This window comes from Lathamus discolor, chromosome 3 (genome assembly GCF_037157495.1).
Source record: "Lathamus discolor isolate bLatDis1 chromosome 3, bLatDis1.hap1, whole genome shotgun sequence".
Classification (NCBI taxonomy): Eukaryota; Metazoa; Chordata; class Aves; order Psittaciformes; family Psittacidae; genus Lathamus; species Lathamus discolor.
In genome coordinates, this window is record NC_088886.1 from 59,516,602 (window position 1) to 59,532,404 (window position 15,803).

The 15,803-nt window shown below is 47.3% G+C and overlaps 2 protein-coding genes across 6 annotated transcripts in view; one reads left to right on the forward strand and one right to left on the reverse strand.

The window, feature by feature from the left end:
* LOC136012336 (claudin-15-like) overlaps positions 1 to 7,317 on the reverse strand; it is a 53,193-nt gene extending 45,876 nt beyond the window's left edge. For 3 of the 4 annotated variants that reach the window (XM_065675492.1, XM_065675488.1, XM_065675487.1), the window contains exon 1: positions 7,024 to 7,317. The gene's annotated coding sequence lies outside the window, so the exon portion shown is untranslated. Of the gene's footprint in view, positions 1 to 6,175; positions 6,365 to 7,023 lie in introns of all 4 variants that reach the window. The other variant, XM_065675486.1, reaches the window with a different exon arrangement.
* Positions 3,597 to 15,357, forward strand: MAP6D1 (MAP6 domain containing 1). Of its 2 annotated transcripts, none has more exons than XM_065675480.1 (3): positions 3,597 to 4,300; positions 11,153 to 11,270; positions 13,368 to 15,357. In XM_065675480.1, the coding sequence occupies exons 1-3, from the start codon at positions 3,816 to 3,818 to the stop codon at positions 13,443 to 13,445; spliced, it is 681 nt and encodes a 226-aa protein (XP_065531552.1). In that variant the 5' UTR covers positions 3,597 to 3,815; the 3' UTR covers positions 13,446 to 15,357. The 2 variants fall into 2 exon arrangements, with proteins under 2 accessions (XP_065531552.1, XP_065531553.1); XM_065675481.1 differs by having other exon boundaries at positions 13,419 to 15,357.
* The last annotated feature ends 446 nt before the right edge of the window (positions 15,358 to 15,803 follow it).

The window sequence follows — 15,803 nt, forward strand, 5'->3', positions numbered from 1 at the left end:
TGTTCCTAAAGTGCCTGTCGACTTAAACAGATGAAAAATGAAGGAGTCTGAATTTCTAATAGACCTTTGCTCCGCTCCAGAAGCTGCCTGGCTGCTTATAACCTGTTGCCCAGCCAATCCTCAGGACAAGCATGCCAGTTTTTAGGGCTTCATCCACAGTGCAAGCCCTGCCTGCAGCAGAGAGAGGGCAGCCGAACCTGCAGCAAGCTGCTGCCAGCAGCAGTAACAGCAGCCACCTCAGCAGTATAAGACATCCACTGAACAGGCTTATCATAAGGGAGTATTTCATGCTAAAGAAGCTCAAAAGCCATAGCTCACAGTATCTGCATGTTGATCTCAGACCTGTTTAATGCTTATCTATCTGTTGTCTTTGCTCACTTCCTTTTATTCCCCCCCCCCCCTTCCTTGCATTACCTCTTGTCCACTCAACAGCTTACCTAGTCTATTCAACATTTCTCTATTTGCTGCAGATGCTTTTTTAAAGAGATCCTGGCTGAAAGCAGCAGGGAGTAATAATGCAGGAAATAATACGTTAAGCTTGAATGACATTACATTTTACAGGTGTGGAAGAATAAGCCAAGGTTACAATTAAGTTCTTCACCATAGTAGCCAGTGCCCACCTCAGGCTTTGAAAGTCATGCCCCTGTATTGCTTGCAGAGGCTGGAGCCCCAGTTGTGGTCTGTTAGACTTGCTAAGGTGGGAAGGGTGCAGGTTAGCACCCCAACATTTTCAGGCTGTCCCTTCAGAGACAATGCCTGCAGTTCTGCTGGACTTCTGATGCATAAGCTTCACCTTAACTTTAGACCTAATAGCCTTCTAAAGGCTGTTTGAATCTTCCTTATTTATAGGAACTCTAGAGGCATTTAACATACATACGAAGGTAAACCATCTTCTCTGCTCCAAAATGACTTTCAAACTGCAATAGGAAAGTCAACACTCACTCAGACAGGGAATAGCCTGGAGTTATGACAGCTCACTAGAGTACAAAATACATTTCTGGCAAGCAAATACCCTTCTTGCAAAATCTGGCATCAGTATACACCAGTACCTCAGCATTTAGTCACACCTTTGAATAACAAAGAAATTAGAAGAATTAAAAAAACAAACCCAGAAAAAAACCCCAATAACAGAAAGAACCAGTCACCTAAAACAAAACTAACCACATGGAAAGACTTCTCTCCCCCTTTTCAAAGAGCTTATTATTGTGCATAAGAATACAATGTAGTAATTATGCAGACTTGGCAGAGACAGCAGCCAGTGTTTGCATAGGGAAATAGCACTAAGTGTAAAGTCATGGTTAATTGTGTAGAGACACAATCCTTTGCTCTTTTTTGATCCCTAAGAATGTCTGCTGTGGCCTTGCAATGTTTAAGGGGTATTTTGCTTCTGTGTAGTGAACTGCTCCATTGGAATTTCATTTTATTATTAGAACAAACTGTCTGCTGGAGGTTTCAGCCCCCATTCCTGGCAGCAACAGCTGCTTTGCTGTCTGATTTGATGGTTTTCCTTAGTCTTACTGTTGCAGTATTCCTACCCACTCCCCCAGCTTTTAATCATCATAAATCTCTTCTAAATGCAGACAAGTTTTTAATCTCACCCAGTGTCTCCTGGATCCCCTATTCAAGCTAGCCTTTGTGCCAGCTTCATCCTACCAGCTACAATGTGCAGCAGCTCAAAGCACTCCCTGGTGCTGTAGGTGGGCTCCGAGACACGCAGCACCGGAGCTGAACTCAGTACTAGGAAGTGGCAGGCACAGGGAGTGCAGAGACATCCGATTTATTCTCCAATGTATTTTGCTAAGTCAGGCCTAGGAACAAGGATCAGAGCATCACTTGTACTGTCCTCGTCATAGTGATGATAAAGCGGATGTTCTGTTTTCTCCCATGGCTGTGAAGTCCTTTTCTGAAGCGTTCTGCACCTCACTCAAATCTCGTTTATTTTTAAGAATTGCTACATAGAGCAGAATAGTTCCAGAAAAATACAAACCAAAATGCAGCAGAACATTAAGAAATGTCTCCCTGAATATCCTTAAAAGCAACATTATGTTTGTAGGCTTTTCAGGCAACAACTGAAAAGCAGCATCCAATACCCCATATGTTACTGCGTCAAGACTTCTGTTTGGGACCAGAGGCATTACCTAGAATTTCTGAGTCTCCCTGCCCTAACCAACAGGCACAGGGAGCAGGGGGAGTCAGAACCGCCAGCAGCACCAGCTGGTGCCAAATCAGATACTTAGGACCAAATCAGATACTTAGGACATCAGCATCATCTGCTGAAAGAGTTTCTTTCTATCCTTTGACAACTGTGTTTCAAAGAGAGGTCAAACAGACAAGGAGAGGTTCTGCCTCAGACTAATACCTGCATTTCCAGCCCTCCTCCCCAGCAGAGGTAAGTGCAATCCTAGACTGAAGCCTGAGGTGCAAATACACTACACATACAAGGCTGATCAGCTGAAATAGAGCAGTAAATCTCAGCTTTTCAAGTTGCACTGCCTAATTAATTTTGTATTAGATCTCATCAGACAGCTACCTGCAACTAGATTATTCCATTCCAAAATAAAGTACCTGTCAAGTTAAATAGATGATTTTCTAATAGGTGGCATCTCAGTTTATCTGCACTCTTCACTTTTACAGCCTACCCATTCAGATCCAGCTTCTTCCACAGTAACTCACTGAATGGTGAAGTGGGGAGGAGCATTATGGCCTGTAGCCACTTATTACACAAGATGCCAAGTTTCAAAAGCCAGACTTACTTACCCCCAGTTTAATTCTGTCAGCTTTGGTGGTTTGTGCCAGGTCTGTTCGGGTATGAACCTCAGTGTACAAAAGAAAAGCTGTAACTTCCAGCCTCTGGAAAACTGTAAATGATGTGGACTGTACATTAAGGTACATAACAAATGCTTGGGTTTGGTCAGTAGGTAGTATTTAAAAAGTGAAGCAGTTAAACTATTAATGCAAACAGAGGAAGAGGTGCGGTGTTATTGGGGGGGGGCTTGTAGATGGCTATTGGAAATGAAAATTGCAAAGCTGCTATTTCTCATCCAGATCACTTAATTTTATAAACATCCGCTTTCACATACAAATGATTTCACTAATTAGAGATGGTGATGGATAACTTGAAATTATAATTATTGGCATTTTACAAGGGTCTGTAGTGACAGGACAAGAAGGAACGAATGGCTTTAAACTGACAGAGGGGAGATTGAGATGAGACATTAGGCAGAAGTTCTTCCCTGTGAGGGTGCTGAGGCGCTGGCACAGGGTGCCCAGAGAAGCTGTGGCTGCCCCATCCCTGGCAGTGTTCAAGGCCAGGCTGGACAGGGCTTGGAGCAACTTGGTCCAGTGGCAGGTGCCCCTGCCCGTGGCAGGGCTTGGAACGGGATGAGCTCTAAGATCCCTCCAAACCCAAACCAGCCTGGGACTCTATGATAACTATCAGTGCTACCTAGCTAGAGCAGAGCAGTGTTCCCTGCCTGCGCCTGGATACGCTGCGGAGCTCCCCGGGAGCAGAGCGGGCTCCTAGAGCACCGAAAGCAAAACCGACTCGGAGGCGAACGGGAAGAGGGAGCCGGCGCCCCTCGGAAGCCACCGCAGGCAGCAGCCGGGGCCGCACAGGGGCTCCCCGCCGGGAGCCGCCTGCCGCCGGGTCCGGTCTCGGCGGCTGCTCCCGCACCGCCGGCAGCCCGGGTCACGTGCGCGGTCCGTAATACCGGCGAGGGGGTGTCGTTACCGGGAAGGGGGGCGGCGGGAGGAGGGGCTGCCGCCCATGAGGGCTGAAGCCGGGTGCGCGGCCGGCTGCGGGCGCCGCTGCGGCCATGGCCTGGCCCTGCATCAGCCGCGTGTGCTGCCTGGCCCGCTTCTGGAGCCAGCTGGACAAGTCCGACCTCTCCGTGCCGCTCACCATCCACAACTACTCGGACATCGAGGAGCAGGAGGACGGGCCCCACCACCAGCGCGGCGGAGCCCCTCCGCGGGGCAGCGCTCGCCCGCCCGCCCCGACCCCCCGCCCGCGGGACCCCGCCGCCGCCGCCGGGAAGCCGGGCGGGCGCAGGAAGAGCCGCGCGTCCGCCGGCGGAGAGCCCTTCGCAGCGGAGACCCAGTACCGGCGGGACTTCCGAGCGTGGCCGCTGCCGCGGCGGGGGGACGCCTTCCCCTGGGTCAGCGCCAGCAGCGGCGGGAGGGACGGGGCCGTCCCCCAGCCCGCCCCGGGCCGCGCCGCCTGCGCCCTGCCCGGCAGCGGCGGCCCCGAGCAGCTCCGGCCGCGGCCGCAGGCAGACAGCGGTCACACCACCTCCTACAGGTAAGCGGGGGCCGCTCCCCGCCCCGAGCCAGGGATGCTCCTCCGCAGCGCAGAGAAGGGGGGCTGTGAGCAAGGGGACGGGGACTGCCGCCTCAGCCTGTGCCGAAGCTGCCTTTGCTTTCGGAGGTGCGGTCCCGCAAAGCGTCGCTTGGACCCCGGGTGCCTTTGCAGCAGAGGCGGCTCTGCTGGGCCGCCCTGCGCTCCCTCCCCCCTGCCGAGGATAAGGAGCAAAAGGCGGGTAGGATCCATGATGCCACCCCCAGCCAGCAGCTCTGCACCTAACCGCTACTGGGAGACACGGGGCTGGGGATGGCTGGAGCTGCACAGGACACGGCTGCGCTCAACAGTCGCACTCCCCGAACCTGACAGAGCTATCACCTTCTTCCCTACAGAGCTCCTGTAATACCATGTTCAAAGCAAGCCAAATGGTAGCTTCAAAGATTAGTCAGATGCAGACACCAGGGATATATCCCCCCAGACATGCCATCTAATGGGTGATGGGGAAAACCATCACAAACCACCTTTCCCAAAGAGCCTGTAAAATCATTATGTGACTTTTATGTTATCAATGCCTTCCTTCCCCAGTGATCAGGAGAACCGATTACAGACGCTTCTTTTCTGGAAGAAGTAGTCAGGCGGGATGCACATAAATCCAACCCTTGTTCTCACTGACATCCACCATGGGAGGAGAGGGGATTTCAGCCCCTACAAAGGCTGCTGTTGAATATGGTACCAGTTTCACATTGTTACCACACACTTCCTTAGAATGATATTTGACAGGCTTTAATATACCTATGAGGTACACCAAGAGTAACTATTTTTACTCCAGTAGAATCCCAAGCATTTAGATACTTGCTATCTATTATGCACCGAGGAGACATTTCTCTTTGTAAGTGCAATTCATTATGTTATTTATCACAGCACTTTTAAGACAAACACACTGGGGCCCTGAGAAGATTACAGGCCAGCAGAGGAGAGTGCATTGCTTATCTCACTCCCCCTCAGACAGCTGCCCTGGTACTAGCGCAGTTACCATATGGATTCTGGAAGGATAACTGCAGTGCTTGAATTTATGCACTGTTCTGTCCTTTTCCACTTCTCACAGGACAGTCACATACAGGGTGATTATTGGTTTTGAGGAAAAGCACTTTCAAATCTCAAAGCAGCACAAGAATTACTTTAGAGAAATCTTCCTAGAACAAGACCAGCAAGGGGCATCTTTCAGAAACACATCCATCTCCATGCTGTTGTTGAAGCCTCCTCTGGTTCTCCAGCCTGACCCCAAAGGAAGGGTGCATTAGCCTACATTAGAACTTTCCTACAGTCATTCTAATGCTCAAAGAGTCATTTCTCACACCTTTCTTCCATCTGACTTGTCTGGTCTTGCAGAGGGTTCTCAACTACTTTCACGGAGGAGCAAGAAGTTTACAGATCACACAACAAAATACTGGCTGGGGTGACACACTAACATGCAAATCAAACCAAACTTTACAACATGCAATACTTCAAGGTAGCTTCAGGAGGAGTAGGGCAGGGTGAGGACGGAGGCACAAGGCTGAGCGGAGTTCTCACATAAAACCTTTAAGCTGTTTGGAGGCTATACAGCACAACTAATACAGATACGAATACACATGTCAAACCACTTTTGTCTTATTCCAGTAATGCCCACAGTTTCTTTGAATGAAAACTCAGTACAACATTACAAATATAAGAAATCCCCAGACCACTGAGCATACAGGAGTCACAACAAGCAGCAGGAAAAAATCACAATCTGCAAAAATCTATTTTGATTTAGATTTGTTGCCTTCTTCTGCAGCTGAGCACTTAACCACATTTCCACTAATGTCACTATACTTAGTTCTCTTTTCCTCTTACCTTAGTACTTCCGAAGGCAGCTTTGCAGTCCACAGACATTAATCTTTCCTCAAGGGTTGTTGTTCTCTGGCAAAGACCTGTGGACTAGGCTATCCCTTGATAATCACACACAACTCCACTATCCTCTACTAACAGGGATCTGCCTCACCTCTTCCTGTAGGCTGCATCCACTTAGAGGCAAGGAGGCAACTGGAGAAGGAGAAAACACAGGTCACCTTTGAGAGAGGTATAGTAGGGGGGTCCTGTTATGGGCAGCTGCTGGAGGGTGCTGGGTCCTGAGCAGAACACTGGTGAACCATGTAATGGCTTTAGAGTGGGCCTTGAGGAAGCAAAGATGTTCTTCATTTTGAAAGACAAATTCTGTGTAAATGGTGGAAGAACAGCTTAGCTGCCTGACCTTCAAGCTATTGTCCCATGTTCCCAGGTCTATGGGGCAGCTCCTGCTTCCAGTCCCTGGATTTGGGCTGGAGTTCTGCAGGGTCTGAATGTAGTCAAACCCCAACGGGGCTACAGGGACGGAGCGCAGGCACACAGGCTGAGGCAGATCTATATAAGCTGCACTTGAAAGACTAGAATGGGATGTGCTCCAACTGTGGAAAGACCCTAGGGACTGCAGAGAGTTGAGGTGGATTATTCCTTACTGACGCTGGAGGAGGTGGAAGGAAGTGCTGAGTACTCACTGCTGCACCTTCCCAAAGGTTTGTCCTTTGGGGTCTTGGAAGTGCCTTCTCCCTCTCACCAGTAAGTTGCAAGTGCTGTGAACTTCTGGCTTTGCACACAATTAGTCATGTCACTAGGTCTTGACTGCATTTACAGACATGCTGGAAACAGATGGGTGCTTTACTTACCTCCCTTCTGCAGTGGATGTGAGAAGCTTTTGGCAGGTCTCTCCAGCTGGCTCTGTTCTCTGGATAGCATCATCTCACCTTGCTAGAAGGCAACGTGGATGCAGGCACAACCTCTCTGCAAGGGCTGGTATTGCTGGGAAAAGAACCCTGTGCAAAGCTCAGCTGTACTTTAAGTCACTTCAGACTTCAGTTTCCCCTTGAGTAACATGCCAGCTTTAGGAAAGCACTTCAGACATGCTTTCACGTCTACACAGAGCTGCGAGCAATTGTTCTGCCTCTTCTTCCCCCACCCATCAACTTTACTTGTATTAGCACTTGAGGAATGGGGGAATGGCTATTTCTGTACACATGCACAGCTCCAGCCCCAACCAGAGCTTCATCTCTGCAGCTGGTGTTTCCACACCATAGGTATTTTGAGCAGGAGTGAGAGTCATAACAGCCGACTTGTTTGCAGGTGGGAAGCACAGCTGTAAAGCAGACCAAACTTGAGATCAGCAGGGTTTCCTGTGCACCCAGGGGGAGCAAGTTTTGTTCTGATGAAAAGAAAAGGGTTGAAGAGCTGAGATCATTAAGGAGATGTAGCATTGATGATGGTTTTGGGAACAGCAGGGTGAAAGATCCCTCAGCAAACTGAATTTCCACCTTCTTGTGTGAGTATTCAGCACGTGATGTCCATTGCACTTGTGCCCATGGAGCAGACACAGAATCTTAGAATAGTTAGGATTGGAGAGGACCTTAAGATCAGCTAGCTCCAACCCCCCTGCCATGGGCAGGGACACCTCACACTAAACCATCCCACACAAGGCTCTGTCTAACCTGACTTTGAACACCTCCAGGGTTGGAGCATCTTCCACGCCAAGGCTGATACCACAGAATGGAGGGGAAGACACTTTACCCATAAGTATGGATGCAATCACAGAGCATCCTGTCCGTACTATCCACCCCTCTTCAGACAGTGTGCAGAAAGGCAACATGAACTGTGATGACTGCTTCATGTTGAGAAGCACCTTGTTTCAGCTGTGCAGAAGAAAACAGAGAAAATACCTGCACTTGTGTTCAGCAATGTTTGGGATCATTGCACACACCTGAGCTGGTAGGGTTAACAGTACTGTGTATGAGGAGCTCCATCCTCGATCCAGCAAGATATTTAAATGCATGCTTATCCTTAATAATAGGAGTAAAGCTTTTATAATCAAGGCTTACAGTTATCTTTACATTCTTAAGTATCTTGCTGCTTGGGAAAATTAATATTGAAGCCCCTGGTTTTTATACTATTTAAGAAGTAAGCTTGCTTGGTGCATGCATTGGGATGGATCCAAAGGGACCCACTGTGCACTCCGTAGCCTGGCTGGGAGAAGGGAGGGCTTGAAGGGGGACAGAGCCATGGGAGGAGAGAGGGAGAGGGGTGGAAATAGTGGCTCAAGAGAGGATGTCTGATATGCCAAGTCCACTGGAGAACTGAAATGGGAAAGATTCAAAGCTGCTGCATAAAGGTTGGAAGAATTTCTTCTGCTCAAAGTACACCCAAACTTACGTTAAAGGGAAAAGAATGGGAAGTTGGCTAATAACAAAAGACAAGGTCCTAAGTCCTGCCCACAACCCCTCATTCACACAGCTGCCTGTCCTAACACACCACTGTAAGTACTCCTTCCTCAGGGATCTCTGTGAGGAGAGCAAGACCCTTAAACCCACCCTAAGACAACATTTTGAGGCTTACAGATTTTTCCTGACCTTTCAGTCCAGTCTTTTGCTGTTGTTCCCTTCCTGTGAGTTATGGCAGCTCAAAGTACTGCATTACCTTGCTGCTGGCAAGAGCTGAGACAGGAAGCAGCCAAATGTCTTCTGCTTTCCTCCTCTAATTCCCGTGTGCTGGTCTCTCTACCCTTATAGGTTTTTCCTTCCATCAACTTTCCCTTTCCCCCGTTTCTGTCCTTGTGCTGTGCTCTTTGGCCACACAGGAGAATGGGCACAACCTGCTCTTGTGTCCAAGACCTGGAAGGGGCTCCAGCACGTGTCAGATCTATCTCAGAGGAAAAGCAGTTCAGTGGGTCCATTATCCAGGAGGGCTCATGCCAGAGGAGGTCAGTCATCTCTGTTTTGACCAGCCCTTCCCTGCAGCCCAGAGTCCTGGATTCACCCAGGGAAAATGGTGACTGCAAGAAAGAAATGCTGCTGTTGTGGTCTAAGTCATGGCTGTATCTGCCCTCACACTTTCGTTTCTATGGGTGAAGGCAGAACCTTTCCTCTGTTGTTTGTGGGTGCCTTGAAAATAGTCTTGGCTATCCTGGCTGAGAGGGGAATGGTTTGACTTCCAGCCAAAATGAGGGTCCTGTGATCCAAAAGGGCTGTGTTTGGGGGCCTGCCAAATCAGCAAATGATCTGTACAAAGCAGCCAGACAGAGCTGGCTGCAGAGACAGGCAGCACAGTCATTCATGGAAAGCTGGGTATGCACTCTGTTGCAGTGTAATGCAGCAGGGAGATCAGCCAGCACAAGGATGAATGGTGGAATCAATGGCACCAGCATCCTTGAGGCTATCCGGCTTTATGTGGAGCAGCAGGTTCCAGTTCCTGGAAACTGCTGGGATGTAATTGATGGCTTTGTACCATTTTGCTGGTATTTTGCCCAGTAGCTGTGTGTCCTATCTCTGGCTGCACAGCACTGCAAAGCTCAGATTGTAATTCTGCATTCACATGTGGCTGGGATTCCCTGCTGAAAGGTTGCCTTCTTGGGGCACTGCTTGGCCAAAACTGCCTTTCTGCAAAGGTGCTTCCTTATCCTCAGGTGCTTCCTTATCCTCAGGTGCTAAAGCAGCAGGAACATCACCACCAGCACCCCGAGAGCTGCACAGACTGACCAGCAAGATGCAGAGAAGGCAGGAAGTGAAGGCTCAGAACAGCAAGAGCAAACTACTCAGAGACAAGATTTGCAGTGCACATAGACAGGCCTGACAGGGGCCTGGGTTTGCTTTCTGACAGCAGGAAGCTCTTCCAAAGAGCAATATTTGTTACTGAGTGGATCTAAGAACTCATTTCCACCTTCACTCAAGCTGACAAACTGCTGTCAGACCTAGCTGCAGGCTCCTGCCCATTTCCTTGTGCCTGCACACGAACTCATCCATCCTGATAGGAGGCCAGTGCCAGCAGCTTACTCAGTCAAGAACCAGTTACTTAACTATTTGGAATTAATTTTGGTAGCATTCTGGTTTCTCATTGGCTTAAATACAGCCCAGTACCCCGTGCCTAGAAATCAACCAAGAAAAAGGGCAGCACTTTAAGGCTGAATCTATGTTTAGAAATCAAGCATAAACCAGGCAGTAGGTATTTTGGTAATATGCTAAAAGGATTCATAGAATCATAGAATTCATTCATAGAATCATTGATTGAGACCAGGCTACACATTCTCAAGTAATACTCCACACCTAAACACTTTTTTAAAAAATTTTAAAGATTTTAAAATCTTAAGATTTTAAAATTTTAAGATTTTAAAAAGAGGAACTTGCAGCTGCTATCAAAATAGTAACTAGCATGCTTGGGAAAGTCATAATCATAGTATTATAGAATGGTTTGGGTTGGAAGGCACCATAAAGCTCATACAGTTCCAACCCGCTGCCACGGGCACGGACACCTTCCACTAGACCACACTGCTCCAGCCTGGCCTTGAACACTGCCAGGAAATGGGGCAGACACAGCTTCTCTGGGCAACCTGTGCCAGGGACTCAGCACCCTCAGAGGGAAGATTTTCTTCCTAGTATCTAATCTAAATCTACCCTTTTTAGCTTAAAGCCATTCCCTCTTGTCCTGTCACTACATGTCCTTATCAAAAGTCCCTCTCCAGATTTCTTATTGGCCCCTTTAGGTATTTGAAGGCTGTTATAAGGTGTCCCTGGTGTCTTCTGTTCTCCAGGCTGAACAACATGATAATCAGAAAGGCTCTGATCTAAGCTAAGCTCGGCACATTAAAACACTGCCTATTTCCCTAGCCTAGACATGGCTCAGGACTCAGTCTTACCCCTTGATCCTGTGTATAAGCAGCTAGTAAAGGCTAGTAGCCTTTGCAGCTACTCTGAGCAGATGTACCTTGTGAGTATGTTGTGTTTTATTGCTTTTTCTGTCTTAATCTCATTTCAGGCAAGAGTATCGCCCATGGACTGGAGCAAAACCATCCAAGCCTATAAAGACAAAGCAAGGCTTCATCATCCCAGAAGACCATTTTGTTAAAGAGACAAGCTACAAGGCAGACTTTAAGGTAATTGACATTTGTTAAAATCTCGCAGTTGATATGAGTAAAGCCCGAAATGCACATTAGGAACTTATTTTTTACCAGTGTGGTGCATATAGAATAAAACCATGCTCTCATTGACTACTCTTTTGTCACAGCCCCTTAGGTAATGCAGCTATCCTTTCCTGTGAGTTTCTCCAACTCTCTATATACCAACTTATTTTCTTGGTGAAATACATCTAAGCACTACTAAAAATCTTACAAGGAAACGTCTCTTTGTACTCAACATTTTCTTTGGCAGGGCTCCCCACACTCCCCCTCCCCATGAAGGAGGAAAATGTGCCCCAGCAAGGCTCTGGTTTAGCTGCTTATTGCAGCAGACCACCAAAGAGAATGGCACTTCACAACCAACCCTAAAAGCCATTCATTGGCAACACTGAGAAACTGGGAAAGCAGAAAGAGGCTGGGGCTGAATTCCCTAGCCACAGTGTGCCATGGGGTTAGAGGTAATAACAGCTGCCCCAGGGCCACATCTAAGAAAGTAAATCTTAGCCTTGGAAAAGAGGAGGAGGAAGTGTTTAATCAGCAGTCAAGTGTCCCCTCCACAGAGGATTGCTGGCACACTGCTGTGACATGGCACACAAGACACAGGACGGGGATGGGTAAGCTCCACTAAAAGTGGGACAGTAACCTCAGGCAAAACAGAATCTTCGAACCTCACTGAAACTACTTCTTTTCTCTGAATAGTCTGGGCTGATTACTGAGGTGCAGCAATGAGAACAGAGGTTATTTAACACTTACCCCCTACATTTTGACCCTGAAAGGGCAAAATACAATGTCTTCCTATTTGGCAGATAGGATACAAAGGAGCAGGGTCTAGATGAACCCCTCAGAGTCACTATCACAGTTCTCAAAGAGGGGAAATCCCAGACACAAACACAAGCCACTGAGGACACTGCACTCCAGGCTGTCCAAACAGAGGTCCCATCTCCTGGAGCCACAGGGCACCACCACAGCCTCTCCTGCAGACAGTATGGGAAAGGCGTAGTGTGGAATAAGGACAGTGCCGAGGAGCCACCAGTTCAAAGAGAAGGTGGACTCTCACTGGTTCACACTTGCCCATTTAGACTTTCCCTCTTGCCTGAAGCCTGTGGTTTCGCTCCCAGGGGGGAATCAGGGTTGTGTCCCGACCGCCTGCTTTGCTACTGAGCTGTGCACAGGCTGTTTGCGACACTCCTCTTGTTCCTTAGTGTGTCAGATGCATCCCCAGAGGAACGGAAAAATCAGAGTAATAAAACAACCACCAGATCGATAGCTTTCCCTGTACTCTCTTTGCCTGTGGTCTTGCTCTGTTTTCTCTGCTCAGATGGTGCCATCAGAACGCTCAGCACACAGCAAAACTTTCCATCCTTTCATGTTTTACAGCCAGATTCACCCAGAATCCTGGGCTGGAAGCACAACTATGGCCAGTCCTATTTCAAATCCTTTAAGCATTAGGGAAGACACAAGCATCCAGGTGTCTCTCATGCCTCAGTACAACCACAACAGCCACATACTGCATGAAATTCTGACTCCACAAACAGAGAGAGAGCTGAGGCTTTTCAGAGAAAAGAAGACTCTGGGTAGACCTCATTCCAGCCTTTCAGTACTGAAAAGGGGCATGTAAGAAAGATGGGGAGACACTTTTTAGCAGGGCCTGTTGTGACAGGACAAGGGGTGATGGTTTTAAATTAAAAGAGGGGAGATTCAGGCTGGATGTGAGGAAGAAACACTTTTACAACGAGGGTGGTAAAGAACTGGCACAGGTTGCCCAGAGAGGTTCTGGATGCGCCACCCTTGAAGACATTCAAGGCAAGGCTGGATGTGGTTCTGGGCAACCTGGCCTAGTTGAAGATGTCCCTGCTCATTGCAGGGGGTTGGAACTGGATGCGCTTTGAAGGTCCCTTCCAACCCAAACTCCTCTATGGTTCTATGATTCTATGATTGATGCCCAGACAAGAACTAGTGCTTGCATGTTACAGGGGAGAGCAGACTGTCACAACACCCCAGACCCCTCAGACTCTCTAGGCAGTCCGGTCACATCCTGTGTCGCACTAACGTTTCTCTCCCCCCTCACCCCACTAGATCCCAGAGGTGAAGACCAGGTTCTCCCCCAACCCTTCTGCTGTTTTCCAGGCACCGTCACGGATCCTCAACGTGTGAACCTGGACCCTCCTCACACCCAGGCAGCTCAGACACGGAGTTAGATGTATCTATGCAATTTTCATGAGGAACGTTAAGATCAAAGAGCCGGTGTTACCAACAGCAGCCCCAGTGATTAATGATGTGCACACAAACTTTCTGTTCACACAACAAACCGCAAAGCGCTTGGTTCAGAGCTGGCAAACCACGCTGTGAGGAGTGACCTAGTTTTACATGGGAGCAGGTTCATTACTCTGCCAGCTGGCCTCACATTAGGAGATTGACTTCAGGCAGCAAAGGCAGCAAGTATAGCAGGCAACATCCCTGTGCTCAAATACAGAGTGGGAGAGGAAAACAGTCACAAATGGGATGGATAATTAAAACCAAAAAGAGTTTCATTTAGCAGCATCCTCTAAGTAAACAAGTGAAAAACAGGGAGCATTTGGCTGACTTTGGAGCTTCTTGAGGGGTTTTGGAAACAGGACCTGAAACGGCTGCACCAGAAAACAGCACCAAAAGGGCTGGTGTGAACTTCCAGGGTTGTTTCAGAAGCTGGAAGAAGCATCATCATTGAACTCCAAAATGCATCTGGCACATGCAGTGTCTTGGGGCTTCAAGGCTGGAAAGCTGGATGTTTCCATGACTGGTGGGCTCACGCGGGAGCAAGAGGGGACCGAACTTCAGCAGATAGCCCTGAGAGCAATGCACCAGCCTGGTTGGGAGAGGATTACATGGATAGAGACAGTCAGGCACCTGCCAGGCTCCAGAGAAGCTGAGATACATATGTAATTTGTATAGCTGTCAGGGGGAGTGTAAATACTGTATATGGATTTTACCTAAACCAATTTGTGATCCTTTAATGAAAAGGACAAGCTTATACTTTTAATAAATGTTAAGTCTTTGCATATGCAAGGTGGGAAACATTGCCTTGAAATTCCTAAATTATTGCCTGTGTATTGGTAATGCTAATGCTAGGAACAACCAGAAACGAATGTTACTAAGAAACTCTTTTTAACATAGAATGTCAGACATCCTTGATTTTGAAGATAGGCCATTTTAAGTGTCATTATTCTAAAGCTGATTTTTTTTAGACTGGTGTGCATTTAACTTTTGCTGAGGTCCATGTGTTTTTAAGAAACCATTTTTTAGCCTTTGTTCATCAGGACTGTAGTGGATTTACAGTTTCTCTCTCAATGACTTATGTAACCAGATAGTCTACTGCACATTTCATGGTTTTCCCAATTTATTTTTGGAGAAAAAATTTGAAAAACTTATAGTTCATCTATATATATATAGCTTGCAACACACAAATGTGTTGACTAGAATCAAAGGAAACTATCCTCAGACTTGAACAGTGATCAGATATTCATTCATCTGCAATGAATATCAATGAAATCATAATCATAGAATCCCAGACTGGTTTGGGTTGGAAGGGACCTTAAAGCTCATCAGTTCCAACTCCCTGCCATGGGCAGGGACACCTTCCAACAACACAGGTTGCTCCAAGCCCTGTCCAACCTGGCCTTGGGATGGAACTTTCCACACTCATCCCCAAACCCAGAGGAACCTACAGTAATACCAGTGCTTGCCAAAATAATTTTTCAGGAGACTAATTTTTTTCAGGAAATCCATTGGAAACATTCAAACTGTACAAAGGTTTTGCATGTTAGATGTTTCTAAGAATTCAATCTGCTTGTTTAATCTCTTTATAACGTTTCTTACAGTTTTGTTCAGTTTAAGTTTGTTTCAATTCTGGACTTTAATAACAGCAAAAAGAAAAGAGGATAAATTGTCTTTTCAGTCTTCTTAATTCATTGTATTTCTTAAAAGAAAAAGAAATCAATGCAGTTGTAAACAAACTGGTAATACAATAAGCTTGTATTTTATCAAAATGACTGGATTTAGTTTAATAAATTAAAATGTATTTTGGCTATTGGTTCTTTCCCCAAACATTTTTTTGTTGTAAAACATAACCCCTGGGTATTGAACCTTGCAGATCCCTGCATTTCTCTTACCTAGCAGCATGTGCAGGACAGCAGGGGGCACACAAGACACCAATTAATGTGTAAGGAGATGCCTGACTGCAGTCACAGCCATCAGCAATCAATTCCTTACTCCTCAAGCTTATCTGCAGGCACAGACTCCCCAGCAAGAAAGGCTCCCAAGGCACATTTCAAGCTGTGGTCCAACTGCTGATTTGAAAGCACAAGTGTCTTCCAAAGGAAAGCTGTTGCTCTGCAGAATTCATAATCACTTGTGGGATTTTCCCTGAACATTTTCAAAGGGAAAGCAAACTCTTCAGCAAGCAGTCCATCAACATGAAGGGGAAAAGAGGATCAACCAATGATACCAATTCCCTGCATTCACTATTGAACACAC